This window comes from Adiantum capillus-veneris, chromosome 2 (assembly GCF_014529385.1).
Source record: "Adiantum capillus-veneris isolate H3 chromosome 2, ASM1452938v2, whole genome shotgun sequence".
Classification (NCBI taxonomy): Eukaryota; Viridiplantae; Streptophyta; class Polypodiopsida; order Polypodiales; family Pteridaceae; genus Adiantum; species Adiantum capillus-veneris.
The window spans coordinates 144,779,592-144,794,856 of NC_140932.1; the positions used below are offsets into that span (position 1 = coordinate 144,779,592).

Consider the following 15,265-nt stretch of genomic DNA (forward strand, 5'->3'; position numbering starts at 1 on the left):
GGTTTCTGACTACATTGAGAGAGATGGTGATAGAGGTCACAGCTTGGCAGGGACATGGATTCCACTATTGTTATATGCTGATGATATTGTGTTGATCTCCGACTCTCTAGATGGGATGCAATGTCACTTGGATGCTTTGCATAGGTTTGCCCAGGAAAGTGGTTTGTCTGTCAACCTTGGTAAAATCAAGGTCATGGTATTTAATACCACCCCACAGGGGATCAGGAGGTCAGCACCCGCATTCACATACGGCCAGGTGACAGTGGAGTATACAGATGCTTACACTTACCTTGGAGTGGCTTTTAGTGGGCCAGCATTTTCATTGAGGACAGTAGAGACTAGATTGACTAGAGCCCATGCAGCATTGGGTAGATTGGAAAGTATTTGTTCATAGGTTCAGTTTCAGGAACCTCGGACGAAGCTATGGCTCTTTAACACTTTGGTGGCTTCTGCATTGCTTTATGGAGCTGAGATTAGGGGACGTTCATTGGATCATCACGGGAGGACAGGCCGCAGTGATGGATGGGGGGACATGGAGAAGCCTCTGGTCTCTATGATCTCGCGGCTCATTAGAGCCAAGGCTTCAGTACCACGTGCTATTGTACGAGCAGAGCTAGCGGCCCCCCACTAGTGGTTGAGGCGCTCACAAGATTTGTCTCCTTCATACGCCGCATGTGGGAACTTCCTAGAGACAAATGTGCCCACCTTGCACTTGAGTCTGCTCAACAGTTAGCAATGCTCAATAGTTAGCAATGCAGGGAGATACAACATGCTGGTATGGGGAGATGACATCATGGTTTCAGGCGCATGGGTTCGGCATAGACAGATTGCCTCCCTTCCAATACTCACTGGATGCGCCGTCTCTGACTCTTACACAGTCCGAGATCACCAGGCTCATCCGCCATGGCTTGACTCAGCTAGACACGAGGAGGACATGGATTCAGCCAACACAAGAGCTGGGCACGAAGATGGCTTTCTACAGAGAGCATCTCCTCCAGCTTACGGACGATGGTTTTGTGACGAGGCCCAAATACATGGACACCCACTTGTCTCATGGGATACGATGTGCTATTAGCTAGATACGCACATCTTCACACCAACTACGGTTCGAGACTGGGAGATACAACGGAATACCAGCAGAGGCCAGGACCTGCCCCCTGTGTGACATCAAGCCTGAGACAGAGTTGCACTACACATGCCATTGCCCCGTCTAGTACGAGATACGAGGCCGCTTCCATTGCTTGTTCAAAGAGGGCTTTGGACCATTCTCCAGAGTCATGCGGTACAAGGATCAGAGATGCCTGGGTTTGTTTCTGCTGGAGCTGCGCAGACAAGAGAGAGAGCCTTATGAGAGGAGAGGCTAGCCAGTCTTAGAGACAGATCACAGACTTCTATAGAGCTGCCACTGGACACCCGGAGGAGTTACTACCACAGCAGAGCTCGTCGCCTCACTGACTCTTACACAGTCCGAGACCACCAGGCTCATCCCTGAGGACCTGATTCAGCCAGACACGAGGACATGGGTAAAGGCAGCACATGAGTTGGGCACGAAGGTGGCTTTCTACAGAGAGCACGAAGATGTCTTTCAACAGAGAGCATCTTCTCCAGCTTACGAAGGACTGTTCTGTGACGAGGCCCAGATACATGGAACCCCACTTGTCTCATGGGATACGGTGTGCTATTGGCCAGATACGTACATCTTCACACCAGCTGCGGATCGAGATTGGGAGATACAACAAAGTGGCAACAGAGGCCAGGACAGGACATGCACCCTGTGTGAGAAGGAGCCTGAGACACAGTTACACTACACATGCCACTGCCCCATCTAATACGAGATACGAGGCCGCTTCCACTGCTTGTTCAGAGAGGGCTTTGAACCACTCTGCAGAGTCACGAGGTACGAGCATCAGAGATGCCTGGATTTGTTTCTGCTCGAGCTGCGCAGACACAGAGAGAGCCTGATGAGAGGAGACGCAAGCAAATCTGAGAGACACATCACAAACTTCTTTAGAGCAAACAATGGAAACCCAGAGGAGCTACTACCACAGCAGATCTTGTCGCCTCACACCAGAGGTACACTCATCGATCAAGCGACTGAGCTAGGGAGATCGAGACGCTGACGACTGCGGAGGACTACACGGCATCGACGGAGGCTACATCAGAGGATTCGGACCACTTTGGCCCAACATGCACGACGCCCGGTCAAAACTGTTGTCCATCAAGGAGATTGATGAGATCCACCAACGACCGATGTTGGCGTGTGACTTGTGATTTACCTAGCTGCTTAGTTCACGCCTACCAGCTTAGGATCCCATAGTACTTTTATTTTATCATTTTATCATTTTGTCATTTCATTTTGTTACTCTGACTTTGTATCAGATTCACCACACTGTAAGGCTCTAGTCTCATAGGTCATTGTGGCCTTTTGAAGACGTTAAATAACATCACGCCTACCAGCTTAGGATCCCATAGTACTTTTATTTTATCATTTTATCATTTTGTCATTTCATTTTGTTACTCTGACTTTGTATCAGATTCACCACACTCTAACGCTCTAGTCTCATAGGTCATTGTGGCCTTTTGAAGACGTTAATATAACATCTCTCTCTCTCTCTCTCTCTCTCTCTCTCTCTCTCTCTCTCTCTCTCTCTCTCTCTCTCTCTCTCTCTCTCTCTCTCTCTCTCTCTCTCTCTCTCTCTCTCTCTCTCTCTCTCTCTCTCTCTTCTCTCTCTCTCTCTCTCTCTCTCTTCTCTCTCTCTCTCTCTCTCTCTCTCTCTCTCTCTCTCTCTCTCTCTCTCTCTCTCTCTCTCTCTCTCTCTCTCTCTCTCTCTTCTCTCTCTCTCTCTCTCTCTCTCTCTCTCTCTCTCTCTCTCTCTCTCCTCTCTCTCTCTCTCTCTCTCTCTCTCTCTCTCTCTCTCTCTCTCTCTCTCTCTCTCTCTCTCTCTCTCTCTCTCTCTCTCCTCTCTCTCTCTCTCTCTCTCTCTCTCTCTCTCTCTCTCTCTCTCTCTCTCTCTCTCTCTCTCTCTCTCTCTCTCCCCCTCTGTGTCTGTGTCTGTGTCTGTGTCTGTGTCTCTCTCTGTGTCTGTGTCTGTGTCTGACGGTGCGAGACTTATGGGACCACACTCAAAGTGGCTGCCTCGAACTGTAATGGATCTATGCGTCTTGATGTAGGTGCTTTTGAGGATAGCTTTACTGGAAGAGACATCACCTTTTACTCTGAGACACACCAGGCCCCTGGGCAATCCATGCCTCACATCAATGGATACAGGTGGGAGACAGCTTACAGACAAGAGACACGCTCAGAACACAGAGGGCGGGGCTCGGGGGGAGTGGCAGTGTTAGTTAGAGACGATCTGCAGCCACTGATACATATAGCCCAAAGGGATGAACAGGCTAGGTACATGTGGGTGAGATTGAAAGCAGAGACAGGCAAATATCTCTACCTAGCTATTTGCTACTTTCCCCTGAGTACATCAGTTTATGCATCACCGAGAGGACAGTCCCCTTTCTCTATTCTAGATGATGACATATGGGAGTTCTCTAGGGATGGTGACATTATCATGCTAGGGGACTTCAATGCTAGGACTGCCCATCACCAGGCAGTTTTTTATGATACTTCAGAAGAGATGCTAAGAGAGCTCGATGTTGTGGAGAGGGGCCAAACCAGACTATCACACGATGTGGAATATACCGAGTATGGGCGACACCTGATAGACATGGGCACTGCACATTGTTTGGCCATCTTGAACGGCCAACAGAGATTTCCTGCTGTGCAGGAGGTTTTACATGTTTCCCTCACAGGCATGGAGCCAGCACAGTGGACTATGTCATGGCACAACCGAATCTCATCTCTAGTATCGAGGATCTCACAGTTGGGCCCAGACCGGTCGGGGTAGCAGTCGATCATGCTCTAGTTTCGATGACCATCTCTTTCAAGTTCAGTGTAGCACACAGGTCACGGGTAGCAGCCCCTACTCGCTACACATTCACACGAGAGACGGATTCTGTATACATGGACGGGATCTACAGACGCCTATGCACTGAGGACCCGGAGCGACCTCTGGAGGAGCTAACTACTATATTGACACAGACATTACATGAGGCAGCAGCAGAAGCATACCCACACACCCAGCCTGAGCAGAGCCACCGATCAGGGAGCATGCCTCAGAACAACTCGTATGATGAGGAGTGCCGCCAGACTAGAGCCAGACTTCAGAGGGACGTGCTTTTGGGGGACGTCACTCACAGACAGTCACAGATTGACTTCTGACGCCTGGTACGGCGGAAGAAGAGGGCTTTTTTGGCTCGACTTGAGAAGGATCTATATCAGCTATTCTTGAGTCACGACTCGCATGAAGCGTGGCAGCTCTTTCATGAGCAGTCCCCCCCCCTCCTATTTCCTCCACAGAGACCTGGGGTCGGTACGCATCATCTTTGTACACAGTACCTGGACAGCCGCCCCTCCCCAACCCCCCCGATCCATGCCCACAAACATGTGCTTTTAATACCACCCCACAGTGGATCGGGAGATCAGCACCTACATTCACATACGGCCAGGAGACTGTGGAGTACACAGATGCTTACACTTACCTTGGAGTGGTTTTTACTGGACCCACATTCTCACTCAGAAGAGCAGCAGAGACCAGATTGACTAGAGCCCACGCAGCATTGGGTAGATTGGAGAGGATGTGCTCGCGGGTTCAATTTCAGGAACCCCGGACGAAGCTCTGGCTCTCTGACACCTTGGTGGCCTCAACATTGCTCTATGGGGCTGAGATGTGGGGACCTTCATTGGATCACCACGGCAAGCCGGGTCGCACAGACGGATGGGGGAACATGGAGAAACCTCTCGTCTCTATGATCTTGCGGCTTATTAGAGCCAAGGCATCAGTACCACGGGCCATTATCCAAGCAAAGCTAGCGGCCCCCCCACTAGTGGTAGAGGCGCTCACCAGATCAGTCTCCTTCATAAACCGCACATGGGAACTTCCCAGAGACACATGCTAGCAAAGCACTTGAGTCCTCTCGACAATTAGCCATACAAGGAGATACAACATGCCGGTATGGGGAGATGACATCATGGTTTCAGGCGCATGGGTTCAGCATAGACAGGCTGCCACCATTCCAGTACTCATTGGATGCACCATCTCTCATTCTTACACAGTCGGAGATCACCAAGGTCATCCGCCAAGACCTGACCCAGCTAGACACCAGGAGGACATGGATACAACCAGCACAAGAACTGGGCACGAAGATGGCTTTCTACAGAGACCACCTTCTCCAGCTTACGGAAGATGGTTTTGTGACGAGACCCAGATACATGGATACCCACTTGTCTCATGGGATACGATGTGCTATTGGCCAGTTACGCACATCGTCTCACCAGCTGCGGATTGAACCTGGGAGATACAACGGAGTACCAGCAGAGGCCAGGACATGCCCCTTGTGTGACATGGAACCTGAGACAGAGCTGCATTATACATGCCACTACCCCGTCTACTACGAGATACGAGGCCGCTTCCATTGCTTGTTCAGAGAGGGTTTTGGACCACTCTCAAGAGTAATGGGATACAAAGATCAAAGATGCCTGGGTTTGTTCTTGCTCGAGCTGCGCAGACACAAAGAGAGCCTGATGAATGGCGAGGCTAACCAGTCTCAAAGACGGATTACAGACTTCTTCAGAGCAGACACGGGACAGCCGAAAGAGCCACTCCCACAGCAGAGCTCCCCCTCGTCTCACGCCAGAGGAACACTGATCGACCGAGCGATTGAACTGGGGAAATCCAGGCGCCCACGACTGCGAAGGACTACACAGCATCGACAGAGGCTATGTCAAAAGATTCAGAGCACGCTGACCAGGCATGCACGACGCCCGGTCAAACTACTAACCATGGAGGAAATTGATGAGATTCGCCAACGACCGATATTAGATCTTTTGTGATTCAGCTATCCCAGCTAGCCGCCCATTTTTGCTTGGTTTTCGGCTTAGCTCACATCGACCGATCTAGAATCCCATAATATGTCTTTTAATTCTTCTGGTAAATACAGACCCATTGTACCACAAGTAGTCTCACTTGCATAGAGCTTACTCTTACACACTAAAAGTTCGCTGTTGAGATTTTTAAACAAAGCATCCTTTTAACTTATGCTCTTCTAGTGCATCATCTTTCTTTTGCACCACAGATTTAATTACATTCACCTCTATTCTCAAAATGGCCTACATTTCCCCTTGTAATGGTGTGTGTATCTCAACACGAAATTCACCTGGCAATTCTTCTTGCAATGCATTCCTTGTGTGCATACATTTCATTCTTGCAAGCTTCCATAGTTGTATACATTTTCCGTTCAATCTCCTCTCTTGTAAGGCTCAATTTGGCCTAATTTAGCCTTAATGATCTCCTGCACCTTTTCATACATGAGTTTCTCTGTGGTTTTAGAGAGCTTCCCTACTCTTAACAAACATGCTTTCTTGCACCTTCTTGCAGAAAGTGGGCTTTGCTTTCGGTTGTGTCTGATGAAATCTTTCATCTTCGAGGTTCAACACCTTATTCATTGTTTCTCCGAAACTTTAGCTGGAGCAGTACCATTCTGCCACTACACCCCTGTCTTGGCTGCCCAACTTGCCAAGCCGTATGCGACTGCCCCAAGAAAGGCCCCCCTTATGATCAGCAAGGTCTCTAGAGGCTTCAAGCAACCCCCTTGCTTACAATTAACTATTGCTGGTGGTTTTTGTCGAGCATTGAAGAATCTGTACTTTTTCTCCTCGACCTGCAAGAAAGCTCAACACAGGTACAGTGATCTAGATTGAGTAAGGAGTCCTTTTAGATGTTGCTGCATCAATTCGTGTGGATTAATTTCTCTGTTTCTAGATGTCCACGCCCGCAAGTATAGGTTACTGCACTGCTATGATGCCAGCCATGTTTCGCACGCAGTCATGAGAGGAGGGAGAGGGGGGAAGTGAGACGGATGCTACCCGCTACCTCCTTTGACGGTACCATCTCCCTAACTACCAACCCTTCACCCTCACCAAAGCCAGACACAAGCACATAGAAACCCTGACAGAAGCTCTAAATTACTACAAACCTGTAAGAAACGAATTACATCTTCTGTGTGTTAACCAGCAAGTATCAGTTTAGTGAGAAACTTCATGAAAAAGCCTGCAGAAAATCATGGCACTAGACCTTTTATACTGATTACTTACAGCAACAACTGATGATGAATAGCTCTTTGAGTTTGCTGGTTTAATCATTGCTTAATACAGGGTTCCTTACTAAAAATTGAAACAACATGTTCTAGTAAAATTGATGAAAACAGAACTCTCTACAAACATTGCTCTAACATTAACCGAAACACAGACCAGCTTTTTCACTACCCTGAAAACAGCACGTCAAGTTTGTTGGATTTTCCTTATATATAAGGAAGTAGAGAGAGATGAATGCATGCGCCAACACGCAAATAGATTGATGATACTAAAAGAAGAAAAACACAACACACCGACTTCAACGGCACGGGAGGTATGATGCCATTTGCTGTGCTTGGTCGACTTGCAACCAACCCTGAAACAGAAAACAAGAATAAACACCAAATTTGAAGGGTAGATGATGCATTGAGCAAGACAGCACTCTAAGAAAGGTACTACTATCATCTGCAAAAAAGCCAAAAAGACCTATGAGACCAAAGGTTACAATCATCATACCTGTTATACAACTGTCTGGAACAAAACTGAACAAAAGCTGACCTAAAAACTAAGAAAATGAAAAATATGCAATGCGTGTAACAATAAAACCTTGTAAGTTAAAAAAAATGCTTCCACAGCACTTCCAAGGCGTCCCTAGATGCAATCACATGCACAATTGCAATGCAGACATAGACTTCCTCACGGGAAAGCATCTGCTTTCTCGCAAAGCAATCCCGCTTTCTCAAAAAGCATCCGTTTTTCCTCAAAGTTTCCCTCTAAACCCATCTTCATTCAAGTGCTTGCTTTTCCTTGTGCACAATTCTAACACGGTTCGGAATTTCCTCATGACTATGGATATTCCCTTTTCCGATGCACCCGTCACCCCCCTTGTGACGCATCAAGAATACCCATCACCTAGTCCTTTCCTACAATCTCCTTCGCAATGCTCTATGTCACCCATCCTATGACGCATCAGAGATGTCCATTCCGGATGGTCGGATACTTCTTCTTGATGCTCCCTGTCACCCATCCGATGTGACGCATCACAAGTACCCGTTCCTGGTGGCCTCAGATATTCCCTTTCACAGTGCTCCCGTCATTACTCTAAATGACGCACTAGGAATATTCTAAACTCGGATGTCTCCAGTGAGAAAAACCCTCTCACTTAAAATTCCAATAATTTATCTAGAATTATTTTTTCCCGGTGTTCCAAGCGAGAAAACCCTCTCACATATAAATCCAATAATTCATTTAGAATTATTTTTATGTCAGATAAAGCCAATTTAGCAACATCCCTCTCACTTGTAAACAGTTGTCCTCAGCTGTAGAGGTCCAATTGAACTGCCGGGGAGAAACCGGAAAAATTCAAAATTGCTCAATGGTGAGCTGAGCTGGTCCTTTCTCAAAAGACAACTTCAAAATTAAATTAATTAAAAATTCAATAATTCAATACTTACCTTACCGGTTCATGTCCTTCCTCTAGTACCTCGAGGATATCCTTCACCAATCGTCAAAGTAACGAGCCATGTAAGAACTCATCATTCACGTCTTTCCAAGAGATCGGAAGTTTCCTCATCAGAGAATCTGTTAACTCAATTCCACCTTCTCAATCCCGAGAAGAATAATCCTCCTAGAAATCAATCTAGGTCTATGTCCTTGCGCTATTAGTCCTGAGGATATTAAACCTCGTGTCCTCCCGCATAGGGAATGTCAAGAGCATTAAGCTCATGTGAATCTTCCTATGGAAGACAAAGTGTGCCATCCTAGATGATCTTACCAAATTAAGTTCTTATTCTGGGCCTTTGCTTTGGGCAAAGGCCAATTGTTCTGATCTTACCAAACTAAGTTCTTGTTCTGGGCCAATTGTTCTCATCCGAAGATCCCTTGTGCATTGCTGCACGTCTTTCCGCATTTTTCCTCCATTGGGTTGTTACCACCTGCAGTGTTTTCTTTACGCCTGCTGTCATCTATTTCTTGCGGAAATCATCAAGAAATTTTCACTTGGCAAGCATCTAGGGCTACTCGCAAAATCTTAGGCAGATTAAAAATCTAGCCATACCATTCTGTGAACATAAGTTCAAACCCAGCCCACTTAAGGGCAAAACCGCCGTAGATCTCAATAATGTTCTCCCATATGTTGTTAAGGTAATTCTTACCATTTTAAAATGGTTGGTGAATTTTGCTCTTACAAACATAATAGTTCGAATTTTTTCCAACAACGTGTAAATGCTACTTGACTTGCTCATGGAGAAATATATACCGCAACCAAAAGTTGCTACTGTAATGGTAAAAGCACATAGTGTACTCAATGATCAACGACTATAAGAAAACCTCTTCTCCGTAAAGAAACTCAGATTTCTTCTACCGAACGCATCTCAAATAGAGATTCTTGTGTCTGAATATCCTTACGCGCAAAAAGGCGCTCAAGAGAGTATAACAAACTTCCGTCCAGTTCCTGAAAAGGAAGTTGGTCCATCTCATTCCGGTTAGCAGAAAAAAAAAATTCGACTGGTAGATGATCCACCTTAGCATAGATCTGCATCTTCGTGTGTTATCCATGTACCCAAAGGTGTACATAATTCTTAAGCTATGTTAGAGTTTTGGTGAACATGGGAAATTACCTTTCCTTCGTAAGATCCTTAGAGCGAAGACGCTCAACCTGACGATCCCTTGGCTCGATCTTAGAGCAAAACCCGCTCACCAAAGAAACAGGGATTTCAAATCTCGAATTCCACATGCACATGCCGTAGCCGGCTCTTGCTCCTTCCCTCATAAAGAAAGTGTTCATTCACTTGTGCGAAAAGCACTACCATATCTTCCCTTACCGGGTTGGGAGTGTTGGTTCATAAGGTACTCAAGCTTAGTGAAAGCTTTTCTTGGTTGAATTCTCGGAATGGTTGCTTCCTTTCTGTCGTCCTACCCGCAATAGCGGGTAATTTGTCTTCCGGATGGTTGAGCAAACCAATTCATCGCATAAAGCAATGTTTCAACTCAATTCTACTGTCATAAACACTCGAGAGTGATTGTCCTCGTTAGACACATGCATATCTCGTGCATAAAAGCAATACGCAGTTTATGAGTTCCTCAAAGATTTAACTTTGATCAAAGACCTGCCCTCTTACTTAAAGTTCGAGGGTCTTTTGTTCAAAATGTCAAGAGTTACATTGAATTCCCTACTCCAAACTTTCCCCAGAGAGCAACGTATCCTTCGAGGAAAGGTAACAAAAATTCATTGTTTCTGTGTTCAATGGTTCCCGTCCCACTTCGGGGATTAGATTCTATGTATACTGAGGTGTACACTTTCAGCTTGAATTATTGACTCCACCATCTGCGGCAAAGTATCTTGCAAATGTCTCTACATAATTCGAGCAAAAGTCCTTCATTGAATTTCTTTATCTTTCCTTCCTCAGAGAGGGTCGAGAGTGGAGCTACCTCGGCAATAGTGAACCACTACTTGCTTTGACTCGCTCGTGTTCCTATTGGGCAAACCGATCCCAATCTTCTTGGATGCCTTCCTCAAAGCGTAGAGGAAAAAAACTTGTCGGAAGATTCAGCCTTGAATTGAATCCAAGTCGTGTTGTAAAGTTCCTTGAAGAGCTTTGGTATACCACCAAGTACTTGCAATCCCCTTGAGGAGTTTGGTCACATGCCTCACCTTCGACGCTTCTCAGAAATTGCCATTTGCAAAGGCAACTTCAAACTATCGAATTAAAGCGGTAGCTTTCGGGGCATCTTCCCCTTCCCTCAAAAGTATGAAACTTGACCGGAGTGTTCTGAGGTCTAAAGACCTTCTTCATATCGTTCTCGGAAAGACGAGATTTCTTGGCTATGGTTCTGGATTGATGTTCATGGATATTTTTCTGGATTCTGAAGGATTTTGAGAATTCCGCTCCTTGGATTCGCTAGGTTCTTGAGCATCATGCTCGTCGCCTTCTCAGAGAATCCCAAGTCTTGTGTCGACTTCTTGCAGAGAGAAAAAAAAATCCAACTCTGCGAGCTTTTCTTGCAGGACTTAGGTTTCCCCCTGCTTACTTCTCTCTTGGCTTGTCATGGCTTCTTTCTGTATCTTCCCAGAGTCGTCCTCCTTTACAAAGGACAAGAGGAGACCATGCTCTGATAAAAATGTCACAAACAGGAGCGCATAGCAATATAGAACATACTCGGATAAATAGAATTTATCACTTAATACTGAAGCCAAAGGATATAGAGAGAAATAGATACAGAGAGGGGGAGAGAGAGAGAGAGAGAGAGAGAGAGAGAGAGAGAGAGAGAGAGAGAGAGAGAGAGGATCGACACAGTACTGGGGACCAGAAGATGGGTTGGTCCACCCCCGTAATAGTATCTTTATTACTGAGGAGAAGTCTATACAAGGACTTCAACTGAACGTATTACCACGTTCGTTCTAAAATAAGACTTGATGGTTCCTGGAAGCCTCGGTTTCCTATTCCTAGGGCAAAGCCCTATTCCAAGGAACTTCCGTTCCTTATTACAAATCCTCGAGAATCAAGGTTTTCGCCTCTGGATCTCACCTTCCAGACTCAGGGCATGGCATCCCTGCAACTCTTTTCCAACTCTGTTTCCAAAGTCCTCTTCTTGCAGAATAACTCCACTTGCTTGAACACGAAGTCCTTCCCTTGGGAATTTCAACTTCCGGATCACATCTCGAGAGTCTACCTCTCTTCGATCTATGGATCTGCTTCCCAAACTTGGCTACGAAACCCTTGGGCTAATTTGGCTCTAGTTCCTTAGAGCGCTTTATCCTGCAGAGGCTCATGCCTTCCTCTGCTCCTCCCTCACTAAGAGGAAGTAGACAGATGAGCAGTCAGAGATAGCCAATTCAATGGTCTTGGACTTATTAAAGTCACACATCTCTGATCAGAAGACTCAGTGGGACAAGTATTTGTCCTTGGTGGAGTTTGCCTACAATAACACAGTTCATATGTCTACAGGGAAGGCACCATTTCAGATTATCGAGGGTGTTAGGAAGGTTCCACCCCTTCTGAGCACCAAAGATAAGATTTTTGAAGCAGATCAGTATACACAGGATCTGGACACTACTTTTGCCAAGGTAAAGGAGGCTTTGAAGAAGTCTCAAGCACGACATAAGAAGGCAACAGACAAGCATCGACGTGACTTGCAGCTGAAGAAAGATGATTGAATGCTACTCCGATTTGAGAAGGCACGTCTACGGAAACAAAAAGTTAAGGAGAGGCTTTTTTCAAAGCTAAGTATGCCTTACTATGGATTTCCAGATACAAGAAAAGATAAATGATGTATCCTTCAGACCGAGGTTACCAGATAATTGAAAGATTCACAATGCATTTTATGACCAACTTTAAAAACTTTGAGCACCGGTCGTGGGATTCAGAATCCTAAAAACCAAGAGCTTGAGGTCTGTAGATGCTTTCCGTAAAATGTGTTGCATGCTTACATGGCATTTCGTATGGGTGATGACATGGCAAGACAGTGCGAAACTTCCACATTTTGCCTTGCTGGTGCCACATGGCAAGCAGTACGGATTTCCGTTGGTTGCTTTTTGAAGTTTCTAGCGCTAGCTTTTGAGAGCAGATGCTTTTGGGAAGAAGTGCTTTTGAACTAATTTCTTTCGGGGCTCTACTTTTGGGCATCCCTTGTAAGTTTAAACGGACCCTTGGGGCCTCACTCTGCAGAGCATCTGTAATAGACTTGGACACCCCAAGTCGGGAACCTAGCACGTCACACGAGAGAATCACTTAAAAACACTTCACAACTTAATCACAATTCAATAGGGTCGACACGGCCGGGCGTAGTTCCGTGCCCAGAGGTATTGGCCCAAAGTTTGACGCCCCTTTCGGTACTTAGTTTTATATTAATGCTTGAGCAAAGTACAAGTCCGAGAGTCCTCTCTGCTCAGTGCTCTCTGGCAAAACTGAGAGAAGAGTGGCCCTTGACACAAATTTATAGGTTCTAGGCCTTCTAAAAGCAATACATAAAAAGCTTCCATTCTCGAAAGCATCTGGCTCACAAGCTAGCAGTCCCAAAAGCTAGAAGCGCAAATCACGAAAATTCGTACACTGTGCCAACTAAGCACGTTCATGCATCCTGCCACGTAAACAGCTCCATGCGATTTGGTCTTTTAACTTTATTTTAATCGCTTGTGTCCCCTGGGCATCGTCGAAAGGGAACCCATAAGTTGGACCAACTTGCAAAGTCACTTTTATCTCCTAGGGATTGTCCAGGTGGTCTTGCCACGTCATCACTTTGTGACATACCCCCCTCTTGAAAGAATTGTAATCGCCCTCAATTACGCCAGCAAAATCAGACACAGGCAACAAACTAGTTTAGTAGACACCGACTCTAAGTACCGACATACTAGACGACACAAATCTAGCACTTGCACAAAGACAACAATCACTGAACATCCACATCACATTCAAATCAAATCACGTAAAGTCCATCGCGATCTCGAACCATGGTCTCTCAACGTGTTTAGCAATCGCATCTAAATCGACACCGGATCTCACTGATGTCGCATTGACTAATCCTTATTGCTATCATGTCCATTTCATATGGAATCTCGAGATCGAAATGCTACAATCATTTCGTCTTTCAAACACGCACTGAAACCGGCCCGTGGGGCAGTAGACTTTAGCTTTCACTCGATCTTTAACACTTGGACTTTACAACACAAAGCAATGACTTAAGAGGAACCTATAACTGAAACTGGAATTACACTTCAAAACAAAAGCACGGCCAAGAAGCTAGAATGCTCCCAAGCAGACATGACACCTGTGGGCACCAAAGGTTGGCGCCCCTTTCGGTATTTCTTTATTACTCTTCAGGAATGACGAATAAGCTACAAAAACCAAGTCCTTGAGACTTTCATGTGCATCCAGCTAGATGGCACCTGTGCAAGCAAAATTTTGGCAACATAACGGCCCCAAAACTTACCCTAGACAGTTTCCCAAGCTCCGACTCGTTTCCAATAGCATAGACCCCTTGTTTCCTGCACAAAAACAGTAATTACAGCACGCTGTAATTACTGGTTTTTCCTCTGCTTTCAGCCCTAAACAGCCCCCGAATTGTCGTCTACCAATGGGGCATTGTTTCCAATGCTCCCGGCATCATGACGGCTGCAAAACAGTCCAATTTCAGCGAATACGCAGCGCTGAAAACGCACCTGTGCGGTGAGGTTATCACCCTCACCGGTGCCTGCTTTGGTGTAGCAGTTAGCTACACCCGTTTCCTGTTCAAAGAGGCTCTTGCCTCGGCACAGAAGTATAAATCCACACAACTGTACATTGGTCAAATGAGAAGCCCACTTGAGGGGCATAACACAACTGCTCGTAGGGGAAAGAGAGAGCAATGCGTAGCGTGCAGGGCATCACTCCTGGCACCGCACTGTACATAAGAGGGAAAGGAAGCACTCCATAGCTCTTACACCTGTTGCAATCCACCTGAAGGCTGAAAATGGCGCCCCTTTTTCTCATAACCAGCTCTCCCAGAGTGGCAAATCACTCACAGAGTGACACCTCGCCCAGTTTCCGACCTTGGCCAACTTGGCTAAAAATATCTCAACTATTGCGTCAATTGACTTGGCAGAAGGCAATAAAATGTTCTCCTTGTCATTCCAAAGCTAATGACGCGAACACATTTTCAGGTCTAAAATAGCAGTTCCCTAAATTTTAGGAGATGCTTCCATGGCACTCACACTCGTCGTCTGACCATCAATCACCACTGGAACCATATCTAAAAATGCAATGTCAGCCAGCTATCAGGTGATTTACACTCATAGCCCCACCGTGGCTAACCTTAATCCATTTGTCCAACTTTAGTGCTCACTCGCTATCTGGCCTAGACTCTCACTATCCGCCTCACACCATGCAACTGGGGCATTGGCATTTCCAAATGGGTGCCTTAAAACAAGTCAAATAAAATTTCCCCCAAAAAGAAATCAACAAGTAAAGTTAGTTCCCATAGACTCGTGACATACCTCCCTCTTGAAATCGCAAACGTCCTCGTTTGCATGAATATCGATCCATTAGTGTGTACAGCACTTCATGGACACCGTATCACAGCTGTCAACCTTTTCGTATGTACACACTTGGT

At 46.0% G+C, this 15,265-nt stretch overlaps 1 protein-coding gene across 1 annotated transcript in view; it reads right to left on the minus strand.

Annotated features, from left to right (window-relative positions):
- Positions 1-15,265, minus strand: part of LOC147463795 (mediator of RNA polymerase II transcription subunit 25-like) — a 133,303-nt gene that overhangs the window by 55,014 nt on the left and 63,024 nt on the right. Inside the window, exons 8-10 of the mRNA XM_086491123.1 lie at positions 7,499-7,556; positions 2,386-2,404; positions 607-656 (exon numbers count right to left, since the gene is read on the minus strand). Coding sequence (XP_086347249.1) covers positions 607-656; positions 2,386-2,404; positions 7,499-7,556 — 127 coding nt within the window. The remainder of the gene's footprint in view (positions 1-606; positions 657-2,385; positions 2,405-7,498; positions 7,557-15,265) is intronic.